General features: G+C 55.6%; 1 protein-coding gene across 1 annotated transcript in view; it reads right to left on the reverse strand.

Moving 5' to 3' along the window:
- Positions 1-6,759, reverse strand: part of RUNX3 (runt related transcription factor 3) — a 39,034-nt gene extending 32,275 nt beyond the window's left edge. The window contains exons 1-3 of the mRNA XM_027661435.1: positions 6,499-6,759; positions 5,342-5,498; positions 672-776 (exon numbers count right to left, since the gene is read on the reverse strand). Of these exons, the coding sequence (XP_027517236.1) occupies positions 672-776; positions 5,342-5,498; positions 6,499-6,759 (523 nt within the window). The remainder of the gene's footprint in view (positions 1-671; positions 777-5,341; positions 5,499-6,498) is intronic.
- Between the last annotated feature and the right edge of the window lie 7,492 nt (positions 6,760-14,251).

Here is a 14,251-nt window from a genome sequence, read left to right on the forward strand (position 1 = left end):
CTCCTCCACCAGAACACAGACGCTTCTGCGGTCGCACCATGCCTTTGGTTTTCTCCAGCAGCTCAGCCCCCGGCCGCCGGCGCTGCCAGCCCCAGTCTTTGACGGCCCGAAAGCGAAACCACCACGAACCAAAGGGGAAGGTGCTCTCCGACAGACAGGCAAATACGAGCTCAGCACGGAGGGAACCTGCGACCATTTTTAGTTTAAAAAGCAGCAATCAGCCAATGAAGCCGAGCAAGGCACTTCTGGCTCCATAACCGCCCCCCAGCACACCCTGTGCGGCGCCAGGTTGGAGCCCTTTGTGTTTTTGCCGTCGGAGCTCAGAGCGTTTCCCCAACATCCCAACCCAGGGCTGTAAAACTATCCCTCCGGATGGGTTATGGAGCACAATGAGGAGCTATAAAACCATCCCTCCCAGATGGGATATGGAGCACAGAGAGAGCAAGAGGCAGGGAAGGACACACACCACGCTCTGCTGTGCCGAGAAAAGTCCAAGGAGCCAAGCCATGCCCACTGCTTTGGGCTCCCTTGGCCACACCAACACTCTCCTTGGCTACACGTGCTGCCCCAGCTGGCTCTGTGTCCTGCATCCTTTGGCCACGGAGAGCTCAGCCCCCTGAATCCCTCCTCCCCACACTTCTCAGTGCTGCCAAACAAAACACATCACTTACTTCGTGGCTCCCGGGGTCCATCTACGGTCACTTTGATGGCTCGGTGATAGGTGGCGACTTGGGTGGGGTTGGTGAACACGGTGATGGTCAGGGTGAAGCTTTTTCCTAAGGAGGGTAGGGGGGAGAAATAAAAAAAAAAAACAACAGGAGAAATGAGAATATTCACATGGGTTCAGCTCTGGGGGGAGAGAAAGGCTCCTGCTGGAGCAGGCTCAGACACAAATATCCACATCCACGGAACTCCAACACACACATCATTTAATTTTACGAGACATTATTGCCGAGGCACAAAGCTCGGCCGGCTCCCACTGGGGCTCAGCTGGCTGCAGCAGGGAGAGGCTTGGACCCGGTTCAGAGCGGGAGCCAGGACCTTCCTGGATGGAAAAGTCACTTGTCCCCACCTCCCCTGCCCTGTCCCCATATCGACCCCTCCACCCACAGCAGCTTCCTGGTGCTTTCCCGCTCAGATGCTTCCCCTTTTCCTGTGGGAATCCAGCCCTGAAACACAGCGCTGGATGTAGGATCCCCTCAGTGAAGGGATCCTGGTATCCATGGGGTGCTCCTGCAGGAACAAGCTGGTGAGGTGGCATCAGTCTGCAGGGGAATCCACGGCCTCGGCCCTATGGATGTACCTCTGCAGGATGTTTGGAGGGGAGCTGAGCCAGACCTCGGCCCTATCGACACCCGTGGCTCGAAAATGAGCCAAAAATAAGAAACTACAAAATGAGAACTGAATCTGGCCAGCTTTGGCCACCAGCTTTGGCCACCAGACAGGCAGCCCTGCTGGCTGTGGGGACTGTCCTCCTCTCCCAGCAGGAACCTGAGTGAAAAGCTCTTGGGAGCCAAGAAGACAAGTGCCCCCCTTACCCCAGCAGAACAAGGTTCCATCCACAGCCTGAAAACGCCTTTAGCATCAGGGAGGGTGTTATCACACCTGCACCCTGGGCCCACCCTGACCCCAAACCCTTCCTCTCCCACAGCTTTGGCATCCTCATCCCAGCCCCTCTGTCCTCTCCTTGCCTGATTGTGGTGCTGTCTCCCACTCCATATCCAGCCCGTGGGGAGAGCAGAGTTCTCTGCAGGAAGGGCCTCTGGTCTCCCACAACCTCCCCAAATTCAGGAATCACTGGGGTAAAGGAGTGAGGCTGCACAAACCACTCTAAACAACTCTCCAAGAGCAATCCCAGTGGCATTTCAAAAGTATCAGGTATTTCAGAAGCCTAAACCCCAGCAAGGTATAAGGTATAAACCTCCATGCAATGGATTTCTGCTCCTCCAGCCTTCATTCCACAAATAAATACAGTAGGAAACCACCTGCTTTCCCTTTCCCCCTAAAGGGATCAGGGGTTTTCAGATCCTGACCATCATCTATCTACAGAGCTGAACCTAAGAATACCCCTAACCAAACAAAACAGCATTTATACAGCTAGAAGGAAAAAAGGAAAAAAAAAAAGGAGTAAACTGAAAAAATGCAATTATCTCCCCTGAAGAACATCCTGCAATTATCCCAGGTGGGAGAGTTCCTCTATGGGAGCATGGAAGTGGAGGGAATGCTGGCTTAAAAGCCGACAGCAAGCACGAATCCACGCCTCACCTCAGCTTTCAAACCAGCACTAAACAATGCACAAACCTTCAGCTCGTTTTCTGCACCAAAAGCAGCATTTGGGAGGGCTAAAAAAAAAATAAAAATTAAAAAGAAAAATATATATAATGATATAATTTTAATCCCCAGGGATACAGTCGTGCTGCCAACCTGCGCGGCCGAGCCGCTGCAGCCTGCGGAGCTCGGAGCCTCCCGGCGCCTGCACGGCCACGGCAAAAACAACCAGCACCGGGGGATTTCTCGGCAAAGCATTTGCAGAACCAGAGTGCAGGATGAGGAGCACCAGGAGGAATCATTTGGGAAATTCTGCGGGACGACAGGGAAGGGTTTGCAGGCAGCGCGTGGGCAAATCCAGCCGGTGAGACGCAAAACACCCCAGAGCTGAGCCCGGCAGCTCCGTGCCCAGCTCCCTACCACAGCTGGCTTGTTTTATTTATTATTATTATTATTATTATTATTATTATTATTATTATTATTATAATTTCAAATTTTCTAATTCTCCATATGAAATAACCTCCCTGCTTTTCAGGGAGGATGGAGCACAGAGCCAGCCAGAGCCGGTCTCACATCTCTTCACCAGCCCTGAAAAATCCGCCCGTGAATCGAAAATGACAATTATTACTTAGCATCATTTTTACTCATTTCCCGCCTTCTCAGGAAGCCGGGCTGAGGTTGCTCGTTCCCACCGTGCCCCAGCTTTGTTGGCTAAGGCTGGATCCCAGCTCCTGGGTGGGTTTGGGAGCACCCACGGCTCCGTGGGATGCTCCAGGGGGATATTCCAGCAGGGAGAGCAGGCGCGGGGTGCACAGGGCTCACAGCACCACGCCGGCCTCAGCTTTCATTTTATACAGTCTGAGCAGAAAAGGGCTGATTTACTTTTTTTAGAGCAAAGCATAAAATCTGGTAAACTGGTCATTCTCTCCACTTTGTCATGGAGATGGGAATTCGGGATTTTTTGGAGGGGTTAGGACCGGCTCTTCCCGGCTCTCAGCGCCGGGGAATAATCCCAGACACAAAATACCCAATTCTGAACCATTTCAAGCCATGTTTTCAAAATGAGAGCCTGGTTTTCCAGGCTCCCGCAGCTCAGGCACACGGACAGGCTGGATGGGGGGTGTTTATGGGTGCACACATCCTCCCTTTGGATTTACACAAACACTTGTACACACACAGCCCCACTGCAGCAAAATATTCTGCGGTGAATCCAGATTTCTGCCAGAAAAAAGGAAACCAGCACCGGGCTGTCAGAGGCTGAGCCGAGCAAGGGAAAGAAAGTGTGACACCCGGAATAAAAATTCAGTAGGAACGATTTTTTCGCACTAAGTTGGTTTGAAAGAGCCCCGTGCCGGGAAAGCACGGCTGGACACAGGGAACTAAATCCACGCTCCACGCTATGAGAAAACCCCACTGTGCCGCCTTCACACCACCCCCAGGGAGCCCTGATGGGATTGTTTCTCTGTGAATATTACAAAGCCTCATCCCACAAGAATATGTAAAAACAAACAAAAAATTAAATTAAAATAATAAGCACTTGAGTTCCACCCGTTAGAGGCACCGGAGGTGTTTCCACTGCTGTAATGAGCGTTTGTCAGGACTCTGCCTGAGGAAGGAGATTATTCATCCAAGGGCTTTCTGAGACTAAACTACTGTTAATTCAGAGCTTGGGAGTGCAGAGGAAGCAAGTTAATAATGAATTCAAGAGTCAAGCTGAGATTGGGTTGCATTCAGTTTGGAAATTTGTGCAGGGATGAAAAAAAAAAACACAACCAACCAGAAAGAAAAGAGCCTAAGAGAATAATTGATTACAGAAATGAAAGCTTAATTCATAAAAGAAAAACATTTTCCATCCATCAACCTGCAACCAGTTAAGTGGAGAGTTTTAAAGAAACTGCAACATGGAGAAGGAGCCAACAGGAAAAAGGAAATGTATGAAAGAATGTAAACTATTCAAGTTTCATAAAGAGGAACAAGTAAACAGCTATTACATGCAAATAATTCCTAACATCACTGCTTTTAATTAATGCAAAGAAGTCAAAATATATCTGACACTGTGTGTATACATTTGAAGCCTTTGAGAAAATGCTGCCATATGGTCATTAAAATATAGTGTTCTTATTTTGGTTTAAATGAAGAATTAAGTGCCTCGATCTGCAGCATTTATTGGTGATGAAATGCTGAAATTCTATTTACACCCTCTGAAATTCAGGTACAGGGAGGGATGCTCGGAGGGAGGGCAGGCAGGGCTCTGTGTTTAATATTTCCGGGGGATTTATTTCCCTCTGCTGCGACGGCACAGCCTGATTCGTTTTGGAAAAACCCAGAAAGCTAAATTTCTGTCTCGCTTTTCCACACGACAAGCGTGGAGAAAATGTGCAAAAAAACCCCCCCCCCAGAGCAACCCCAGCTCCCCGCGGAGCAGAGCCTGCTGTACCCTCACCCGCTGCCAGCCCGTCCGGCCGAGCTCTGGGTTATTTTTAAACACTTGATTTTTCACTATTTAAAAACGAGCCGCCAGGTGGGTTTTGCCCCTGAGCACATTTCGCTGTGGAGGGGAGGCACCGAGCACACCCCGCTGCCTCCTGCATCCTGAGAGAAACCTGGGAGGATTTGGGCTCGGGCTGCCTTGGTTTTATTTATATATTTATTTACTAATATTTATATATATTTAGATATGTGTTTAAAATTTTTTTCGCCCTTGCATCGCCCATAGCCGACCCCCGGGGAGGAGCGAGGCAGAACTGCCGGCGGGGCTGGGGTTGCTCCCGCATCCCTCCCGCATCCTTCCTGCATCCCTCCCATCGCTCGGGAACCACTTTGGGGCTGAGGGGATTCTCCTGCCTACCCCGCGCCAACGAAACCACCGTTAAAACCAAAACAGAATACACAATAAAATGAAGTCATAAAATAAACGTATAAAATAAAAGCTTAAAATAAAATAAAAATAATAAAATAAAATAAAATAGCAAAAAAAAAAAGCAACAATTTTTCTTTTTTCTTTCCTTTTTTTTTTTTTTCCCCCTCTAAAAAGCCAAATAAAAAGGCCAACCATTTCCTGGCCGGTACCTACCCCTGCCGCTTCTCCCAACAAATCTGAGGTCGTTAAATCTTGCTACTTGGTTTTTCATCACGGCGGAGGCGTTGCGCAGCTCCGCCGAGTAATTTTCGTCGTTCCCCGCCATCACCGTGACCACGGTCCCATCGGGAACATCTCCGAGGGCTACGACCTAGGGCAGGGCCAGAGGATTTTAGGCTAAAATTAACCTAGATCGAACCCAACCTGCCCTACGGGCCCCCCCAAATCCCCACAAAAAACCCCCCAAAGCAAAACCAAAAGTAATCCGAGCCCCCGAGGAAGGCTGAAAAATCGGAGGGGGAAGGGGAAAATGAGCTAAAAAAAGGGTTAAAAGTAGAAAGGGGTTCCGCGGGGAAGGGGCAAAGGGGGGGTCAGGCCCCGTCGGAGGGGTTTGTGGTTTTATTTTGTTGGATTCGGGGAAAAAAAAATAAAGCATTGCCGAGCGCGGGGCTGCCCCGACCGAGGCCCCGGAGCTCCGCGCCCGGCCCGGGGAGGCGCCGGGAGCCGGCCCGGCTGGCGGAGAAGGGCCCCCCCTGCTCGGGGAGCAGCGCCCGGAGCTCCCGGTGCCGGGATGGTCGGGGGGAAACCCGGTTTAGACTCCCCCTCACCCCCGCCGGGCACCCCGGGACTCCGCTGCCGTCCTGCCCGGCTGCCCTCGCCGCTCCTCCGGCAGGTTTTCGGCTCCCCCCGGCCAGCCCCGCTCCCCCGCGGGTACAGCGGGGGATGCCCGGCCCGGGGCTGCCCCACCGGGTCGCCCCGTCCCGCGAACGGGGGAGCCCGAGCAGCGCAACCCGGTGCCGGGGCTTCGGCTCTTCGCTTTACTGTTTTTTTTTTTTTTTTGGGCAGATTAGATCTCCCTTCCCTGCCTCGCTCTCCCTCTCCCAGGAAAGTAATTAACCTCCGTCTCATTAAACTTCAAAGTTGCCTGAGAGCTCCTAACTGTACGGAATATCTAAGATGCTGTGACCGCGGGGCAATGCGGAGACTTGATTAAAAATAATAAACCGGGCTATTTGATTAAAAATAATAACCCGCGCTCCCTCGGCGGTGATGTCAGGAGCGATTTTTAAGCGAAAGGCAGCGGGAGGGAAAAGGGGCGAGCGGGTCGCAAGCCCGGAGCCTTCGGGGTTCCCCGGAACCCCCCGACTTACCTTGAAGGCGACGGGCAGCGTCTTGTTGCACCTCCAGTGGGACGGCAGGACGGAGCACAAGAAGTTGGGGCTGTCGGTGCGCACCAGCTCTCCGGCGTGGTCGGCCAGTACATCCACGACGGAGCGGACCTCGGGCCGAGCGCGGGCGCCCGGCGCGGGGGCCCCCAGCGCCCCGCTGTTCTCTCCCATCTTGCCGCAGGGGAAGGCCGTGGAGGGGGGTGTGAAGCGCCTGCTGGTGCTCGGGTCTACGGGAATACGCATCACAACGGCGGGCGTCAGGGAGCCGCCGCGGCCCGGGGGGGACGACGAGGAGGAGTCCGGCTGCGGCGGGGCAGCGGCGGGGGCAGCGGCGGCGGAGCCCCGCGCTGCCTCGCTCCGTGCCGGCACACCGCCGTCCTTCGGCGGAGGGGGAGAGAGCGGTGCGGGCTCTGTCGGCTCCCGCGCGGCGCCGGGGCTCGTCCCCGGTGGGTTGGCTGCGGTGGGTCCCGCCCGGAGCCCCGGCACAGCCTCGTCCCGCACCCCGCTCCCAAGTTGCCGCCGCGCCGCCCGGTACCGTATTTACTGCCGGCGCCGCGGGGGGGCGGGACGCGCCCTGATTGACGGGGGGCCCCGCCAATGGGGACCCGGCGGGAGACCCCTGGCCCCGCCCATCGCAAGGCTCCCGTGGGGATAGGGGCGTGGTCACCACGAAAGGGGAGTGGTTAGCGCTGAAAAGAGGCGTGGCCTCCATGAAAAGAGGCGTGGCCTCGGGGAGGACACGCCCCCGCACGTCGGGGCCCCGGTGGGGTCTGGCGGCCGCCGGGGGAGGTTTTGGGGTGCGGTGGGGCCGGTTTGGGGCCGCAGACGAGGCAGCGCAGAGCGGCTGCAGATCGAGCACGTCCCCCGCCTCCCCAGCGCTCCCGCGACCCCCGAGTGGGCTCGGCCGTGACGGGACGGGGGGAGCCGCCGGGGACCGCCGGGGACCACCGACGGAGGAGGTTCACCCCATGGCCTGCGCTGAAAACCGCGGCTGCCCAGCCTCCGCCCGTCGCACTCCCCAAAACTGAGAGCCGCCTCGATCCCCGGCGGTCCCGCGGCGCCCGCAGCGCCCGCGGCGGCTCCCCCGGGGCTGCGGCTGCGGGCAGGGCCGGCGGCTCCGGCCGGAATCGTTGGCGAGAAAATTCGCGGCGAAGCCACCGGTGCTGCGGGAACACAACGAAGGCGGCTGCCCGAACCACCGGGGGCGGAGGTGGAGGTTCCTCTGCCCGTCCTGCCCGGCTGTTCCCCGGGGTTGAGCTCAGCCCGATGCTGTTTGGGCACCGGGACGGCCCGTCGAGAGCGGAGCCGGCCGGGCCGCAGCGTTCCCGGCTCCGCGCTGCACGGCACAAAACGCGAATTTCCTTAAAAGCGAACCAAAATAAACCCCAACACCAAAAAACACCCTCTTTTTCCAGAACTCCCTCCGCGAAGTAATGAACCGTTTTCCCCCGCAAGCCGCGGTGCCCGGAGGAGCGAGCCCGGGCCGGGCTCCGCAAGACCCAGAAAAAACCTGTTTCTCCAAAGAAGAAGAAGAAGAAGAAAATATAATATGTATATATATATTTTTTTTTTAAATTATGAGGAGAGGCGGCTCCCACGTCTCAGCGCCCCGTTACACCGGGACACCCCCGCGATCCGCGCCGGGCGAACCGGAGCCGTCGAGCCGTCGCCGGGCACAGCTCCGAGCCCAGCCAGCCCCGCGTGTCGGGCCGTCCCCCGCCGTTACCGGCGCTCCAATTCTGCCCTTTTTAGGTGAAAGTTTAGTTCTATTTTTCGCCCCCCGTTCAGCAGCGCGGGGTGACCCGCAGAAACCCGGGAGCAGGGGGCAGAGCTGCGGGCGGGGCCGGGCTTTGCCGGGGCTCGGGCACGTCCCATCCCGGTGCCCCCTCTGTGCCCCCGAGGTGGGGGGCACGGAGGGATGAGCGGGTCGGGGGGGCACAGGGAGCGTGCGGGGCAGCGCTGCAGTGCGGCGGCGGGGCCGCTGGTTGGCGCCGGGGCTCCGCGACGGGGTGGGACGGGGAGGGACGGGACGGGATGGGATGGGATGGGGCGGGATGCTGACAGCCCCTGGCCCGCTGACACCCCCACACTGGCCCGGAATGCTGACCCCTCCGGGGTGCTGACACCCTCCGCGATGCTGACACCCTCCATCCCGCCCCGCACAGCTCTGGGTTCTGACACCCCCGCACCGGTGCCTCTCCTGCCCCTTCCCGCTGCTAAACAGACCCCGCAGTTCCCCCACCTCTGCTCTGCACAGCTCTGGGGGTGTCACCTGTCACCCCTCAGTCCCGGGAGCTGCGGAGGGTGGGTGTCACCACAGGGGCCCTGCAAGAGCCATGGGTGACTTTAGGCTGGGCCCCTGCAGGACTGGGCTGGGTCCCAGCAGGACAGAGCTGCCTCCCTGAAGCAGGATGCTCGTCATTCCCTGCCTTCTCTGTTTTATCCAGTGGCTGTATCACAGCCCTGCCATCCAAAAATTTGTCTAATCCCTTTTTATACTGGGAGCAACCTGTTGGAGGGGCCACTGAATAAAACACCTTGATTCCTCAAAGCACTATCCAAGTAACCCTCAGTCACTCACCAATCACAGGTGAGCAATCAGAGGTGTGCTGGGTACCATGTCCTCCTCCTTCCCCAAAATCCACTTTCTCCACCACCCTCTGACCTCCCGCCCTGACTTGTTCTTGACTTCAGGGTGGTGGGATGCAGAGTCACCCCCATAACCCACAGCACGGCCCTGCACATAGGTACAAAGCCAGCTGCTGACTTGCAGCATTATGAGACCCAAACCACAGAACAGTGACAAAACAGGCTCCCCACAACCCCAAACTGCCTGGAGACCTCTGGAGATGCAGAGCCCAGCAAAGCAACCCCGTGGCTACTTCTGCAGGAGGTGTTCATGCAAGAGAAGCCATCCCAGAGCTCCAGGGACCCACAGCACCGTGCCCGAACAGGAATGAGTTTTCATTTGAATTATCCTTTTCCAGCACAGCAGGATTCAGAGTCTCAAACAGGCAGCAAAACTCCTGCTGCTCTGGTCCTCCACAAACCAGGATGTGTCGACACATGGGGATTATTCCTCTGCCACCCTCCCTGCACTCCCGAGGAGGTTAACAGAGTATCAGACCCAGGATTTGCACGGGCCTCTTTACAAATACTTAAAAGCTACTGTTCACATCGCAGGGAGGTCAGCGGCTCTTTAAATCATTACTCGCTGGGATTACTCCCCTTACAGGCTCCTCTGTAGTTTTTAATTCATTTGAGCTGCTCTTTAGCAGCAGAGCCACTCGTTTCGACAGCAGAGCAGCGAGTGCAGAGGCTTATAGGAAGCTTTCTATTAAAAATTCATCGCAAACTCTCAGGAGCTCAGCACTCAGTAGGGCCATGCGGGTGTCTGGATCTATTTTGTAGCTCAGGGAAGGGGATCTGAGAGCAGCATGCAGGGAGGGAGCGTGCTATTCATTCATAAATCAAACAACAGATGCTGGGGCCAATGGGGTGCACGATGGTGACAATTTTTAACCCCTGAGTGCCGCTGCCAAAACGGGCTCCCACGGGGCAATTGTGGGCACTGGAGGCAGAGGTTCCTGCGGGAGGAAGCTGCGGGGCCCAGGGGAAGAAATTAGGGGAAACTGGGGGGGAGAGAAGGCAGTGGCTGCCCCAGACATAAATCAGGGGAAGCCTTTGCTTGGGCAAGGGACCAGCTGCCAGAGTGGCCCGATGACGACTCCAGCAGGGCTGCACTGGGCTCTGCTCGGAGGCTGCTGTGCCCCAGGGTCGGGCAATACCTGCAGGGGGGGGCACTGCTCAGCACCCACTTCCAAGGGCACAGCTGCAGCTTGAGACTGGATCCCGAGCTGGGACATCCATTAACCCCATGGGAGCCATGGTTACCTACCTTACTGTCTGTGTGTGCAGCCCTGGCACCCAAGATCCTTCCTTGGGGCAGCAAGAGGAGGAGGAAGAGGAGGAGGACGAGGAGGGCTTTAACAAGAGTTTCAGATCCTGGCACGAAATGCTGTGAGCAGGGAAAATCAGTTTGAGATTCCCACCTGGTTGCCTGGGGCCAGGTTTTATTAATCATTTGAATGCCTAGAAAAGGCTATGGCTGCAGAAGTTACCGTTGGCACTCCATACAGCCTTGGGGCTCGCTTGTCCTCCCAGTTCTCCCCATTTTATTTATACCAGTACGTTTTTTTGCCAGCCCTCATCCCCAGGGAGACACTCCGCACGTGTGCACGCCCACACCTGCATCCTTGGCCACTCACGGACCAGAGAGAGCCAAGTGTGCACACCCCACGGAGCATCAGGAGTGATGCTGCTGCCACTGGGGGATTTATGGTTTCCCAGGGGGATCCAGGACCCCCCCCCATTCCCCAGCACCATCCCCTGACGGGCGCCCTGTGCTCGGGGTGTAGCACCAATAACCGGAGCGCGCGCGGCAGCGGCGGGACCAGCCGGGGCTTTCAAAAGCTGCAAAGTGACTTAGAGGAGCACGAGTGCCACTGACGTGAATCCTGCGGTTCTGGAGTCACGAAAGTGCCGTTCTTTGTCGGCCGGGACCGCGATCCTCCTCTCCCCACAAGAGCCCGACGACGAGGAGCATGTTCAGGGCTCACATCCTCCCTGCTATTGATAGCACGGCCGCGCTTTTCGGAGCGTGGGTCCCATCTGCCACTTCCACTCCTTTTTTAAAAGATCCTAATGACTGTCAGATCCTTTTAGTCCTTAATTAATTTCAGAGTTCAACTGCAAATAGGAAACAAGGCAGCTTTTGCCCTTACGCATATGAATATTACTGTTCCATTTAATGTGGTTATGGGTGGAATGCTGTTATTCATTCCTGCCTGCAATAAAAGCCACATGTTTTTAAAACTTTGCACTTGAAAAAACTTTTAGGAAAGAAATCAAGTATGTTTTGTATGCATGGCATGAGATAAAAACTAGTCATAAATATTCAAAGAACAGTTAGAGCTTTATGCTTGATTTAAACAAGTGAACAGAGAAGTCCGACGGTTGGAGTAAGTGGAGAATGAAAGCCCAATGCTCCTTTAAGAATGTGCTTATGCAGAGAAAAGGAACTATTCATGTAAAGGTTATGGAGCACCTAAGGACATCCCATCTCCTCCAAAAATGCCCAAAGGTGGATAGCACAACTGGAAACACTGGGCTTTGTTCAGAGCTGTTGGAGTTCATGGAAGTTTCTCTTCAGGGATTTCGGAGGAGTTTTAGGGAGGTGTGATGCTGCCTGCCAGATCCTACAGGGAATGAGGACTCTTTTAGCTGGAGACATCTCCAATCTGTCCATTCCCACGATGGAAGACAGGTGGGTGAAGTCGTGGCGAGTGTTTCATGGGGCTCCTGGGACCCCCTGGATGGCCCTTCCCTAGAGCCCAGCGCAGCCAAAATCACACAGGGAGGGATGGAGCGCCGGGGCCATGGGTAGTGCTTGTCTCACAGTTGTGCTGCTGGATCCCAGGGTGGTGCCGAACCTCCAAACCCCAAAACGAGACAGGGGGAGAAATAAAAAAAAAAAATTCCAAAGGAAAGAAAAAGGGGAAACGTCTGGATGGCGAAAAGAGGAACCGAAAGGCACATGACGACGAGAAAAGCACAACGGACGCAGAAAAACACGTTGTGATTTCTACTTGCAAGGAGAGGCACTCGGAGCAGTTCTGTCACGGAAGGGCTCCTGGGCAGAGCTCCAAGGCGCAGGGAAATCCTCCTGCACGTGCTGAGCAAAGCACTATTGCAACAGGCAAACGCTGCAGAAAGCGGTTTCTTGCCTTGGAAAATCATCGTGCATCGGCAAAACCAGACCCATCACTTGTCGCCACCCCAATGGGATGGGAAACCCAATCTCCTGTCCTCATACATTGGCTGAACGTGCAGTGGTGTTTCCCAAAAATTGTTTTTCGGTGCAGGTCCCTACAGCCAAAATGTTGGGATGATGCTGGGTGTCAAGCAGACGCTCAGTGCTCCTGGGCTGCGCTGAGGTTTGCGGGGCAGCAGGAGCCTGCAGGACCCTCGGGAAGGGTCTTGCATCCACACAGGGAAACAGTAGCCAGGGCAGGTGCTTGAGCCCCAGCGGGGTGGAGCGAGGCTGTGCTGGGCTCTGCTGCCGAGTGATCCCGTTGGGGAAGTTGAAATGTGAAGAGAGAAAGTGAACCTTGGGCGGCACAATCCCACATTGTGCTCACCCCCATCCCTGCCGAGGGCAGCTCTTGGCAAACCAAAGGTTTCCCTGCTCCAGGGCTGCAGTGTCTGTCCCTCTCGGCTGTGGGGACAGAGGCGGGTGCTCACCCCCCCGGAGGCAGGAGGGGACTGGCAGCTGCCTGCGACGGGCACTGGTGTCAGACAGGGAACTCCAGTTTCCCTTTTGGCTCAGGTCTGACAGAGGTCACGTCTCGGCAAAAGCAGCTTCACAGGCAAGTGCAAACACACCATTTCTGTTTAACTTCTCCGTGGGGCATCATCAGCATCACAAAGGGAACCCAGCCTGGTCACCCTGGGGGCACCCACTGATCCCAGAGCCCCCCGACACCCCTTTGGCCTGGTGGCCCACAGATATGCAGTGGTCTTGATCATCATTTGCATCCTGCTCTGAAGGGGATAATGGAGTTGTGCTGTCTCACACTGGCTGACCACAGGCCAGTGGAGATACCTCTTTGCTAAATATTCAAAGCCTTTCCTGAAATACCCTCTTGCTGGAGGTGGAGAGTTTCCCCTTCTCCCAAACGTCTGCAACGTCTCACCAGGAGAGCTGCTGTCATGCTGAGGTGGCTGGTGGTGACACCAGCATGGGCATCTCCTCCCCTCCTGCCTCAGCCCTCATGCTTTCCCCATCATCCCCCCAAGGCTGGTCACCCCATTTCTCTTGCCTGGCTTGGGATGAGCCCTGACAGAGGCAGAGACAGGAGAGAGGCAGATCACAGGACCTGCTTTATAAGTGTGTGGTTTTACAAACGTGCCTCATCCAGCAGCTTTCATCCACACAAGGGTTTTCCCCACCTGTCTGCAGGCAGAGGAGCTTTGCAGAGCAGTGCCTGTGCAGGGTGGCTGGGAGTTGTTCTCCAGCAAGAGAACAGTTTGGAGAAAACCCTAAAACTGAGGTATTTAAAGGGAGGGGACAGGAATGGGAAGAGCAGGACTGGTTGAAGCAACAGAGCCCAGAGGTCTGCATGAAGCAGCATCTCATACTGCTGGAGAAAGGCAAACAGGAGGCTGGCAGACAGTTCCTCCAGCCCATTGTGATGGTGCTTGGTGTGGAGCATGATCCTGCAGGCAGATCCTGCATCTCCACATTCAGTCATCTTCCCAGGGTCCCCTCGGGTTGCTCCTCAGGCAGCCTGTCCATGAAATCACCGGCACACACAGCTCCTCAGAGCTCATGGCCAAAGGTACAGCTGAGCCCGGCCTGGTCACGATCACATCCCAAACACTCCTGCCCATGCAACACATGGGCCCTTTTTCACAAAAAGCAAGGTCCTGGGTGAGGACCAGCTCTTCCCACGTGAGGTGTTTATCATCCCTATACATCAGTCCCTGATTTCTGTCATCTCCACCAGGACACCCACAGGGGAAACAGAGAAACTCCTCCAGCAGCAACACGGAGCCGCCTCAAACTCCATTGTCAACTGCTCGCCTACAGCAAAGTAATTCTGAGAACACCAACCTTTTGTTCCAGCCATGGATTGCCCCGCAGGGCTGCACCATTTTTTCCAGGTTCATCTGC

The sequence above is a fragment of the Corapipo altera genome, unplaced genomic scaffold (assembly GCF_003945725.1).
Source record: "Corapipo altera isolate COAL_440 unplaced genomic scaffold, ASM394572v1 201, whole genome shotgun sequence".
NCBI lineage: Eukaryota > Metazoa > Chordata > Aves > Passeriformes > Pipridae > Corapipo > Corapipo altera.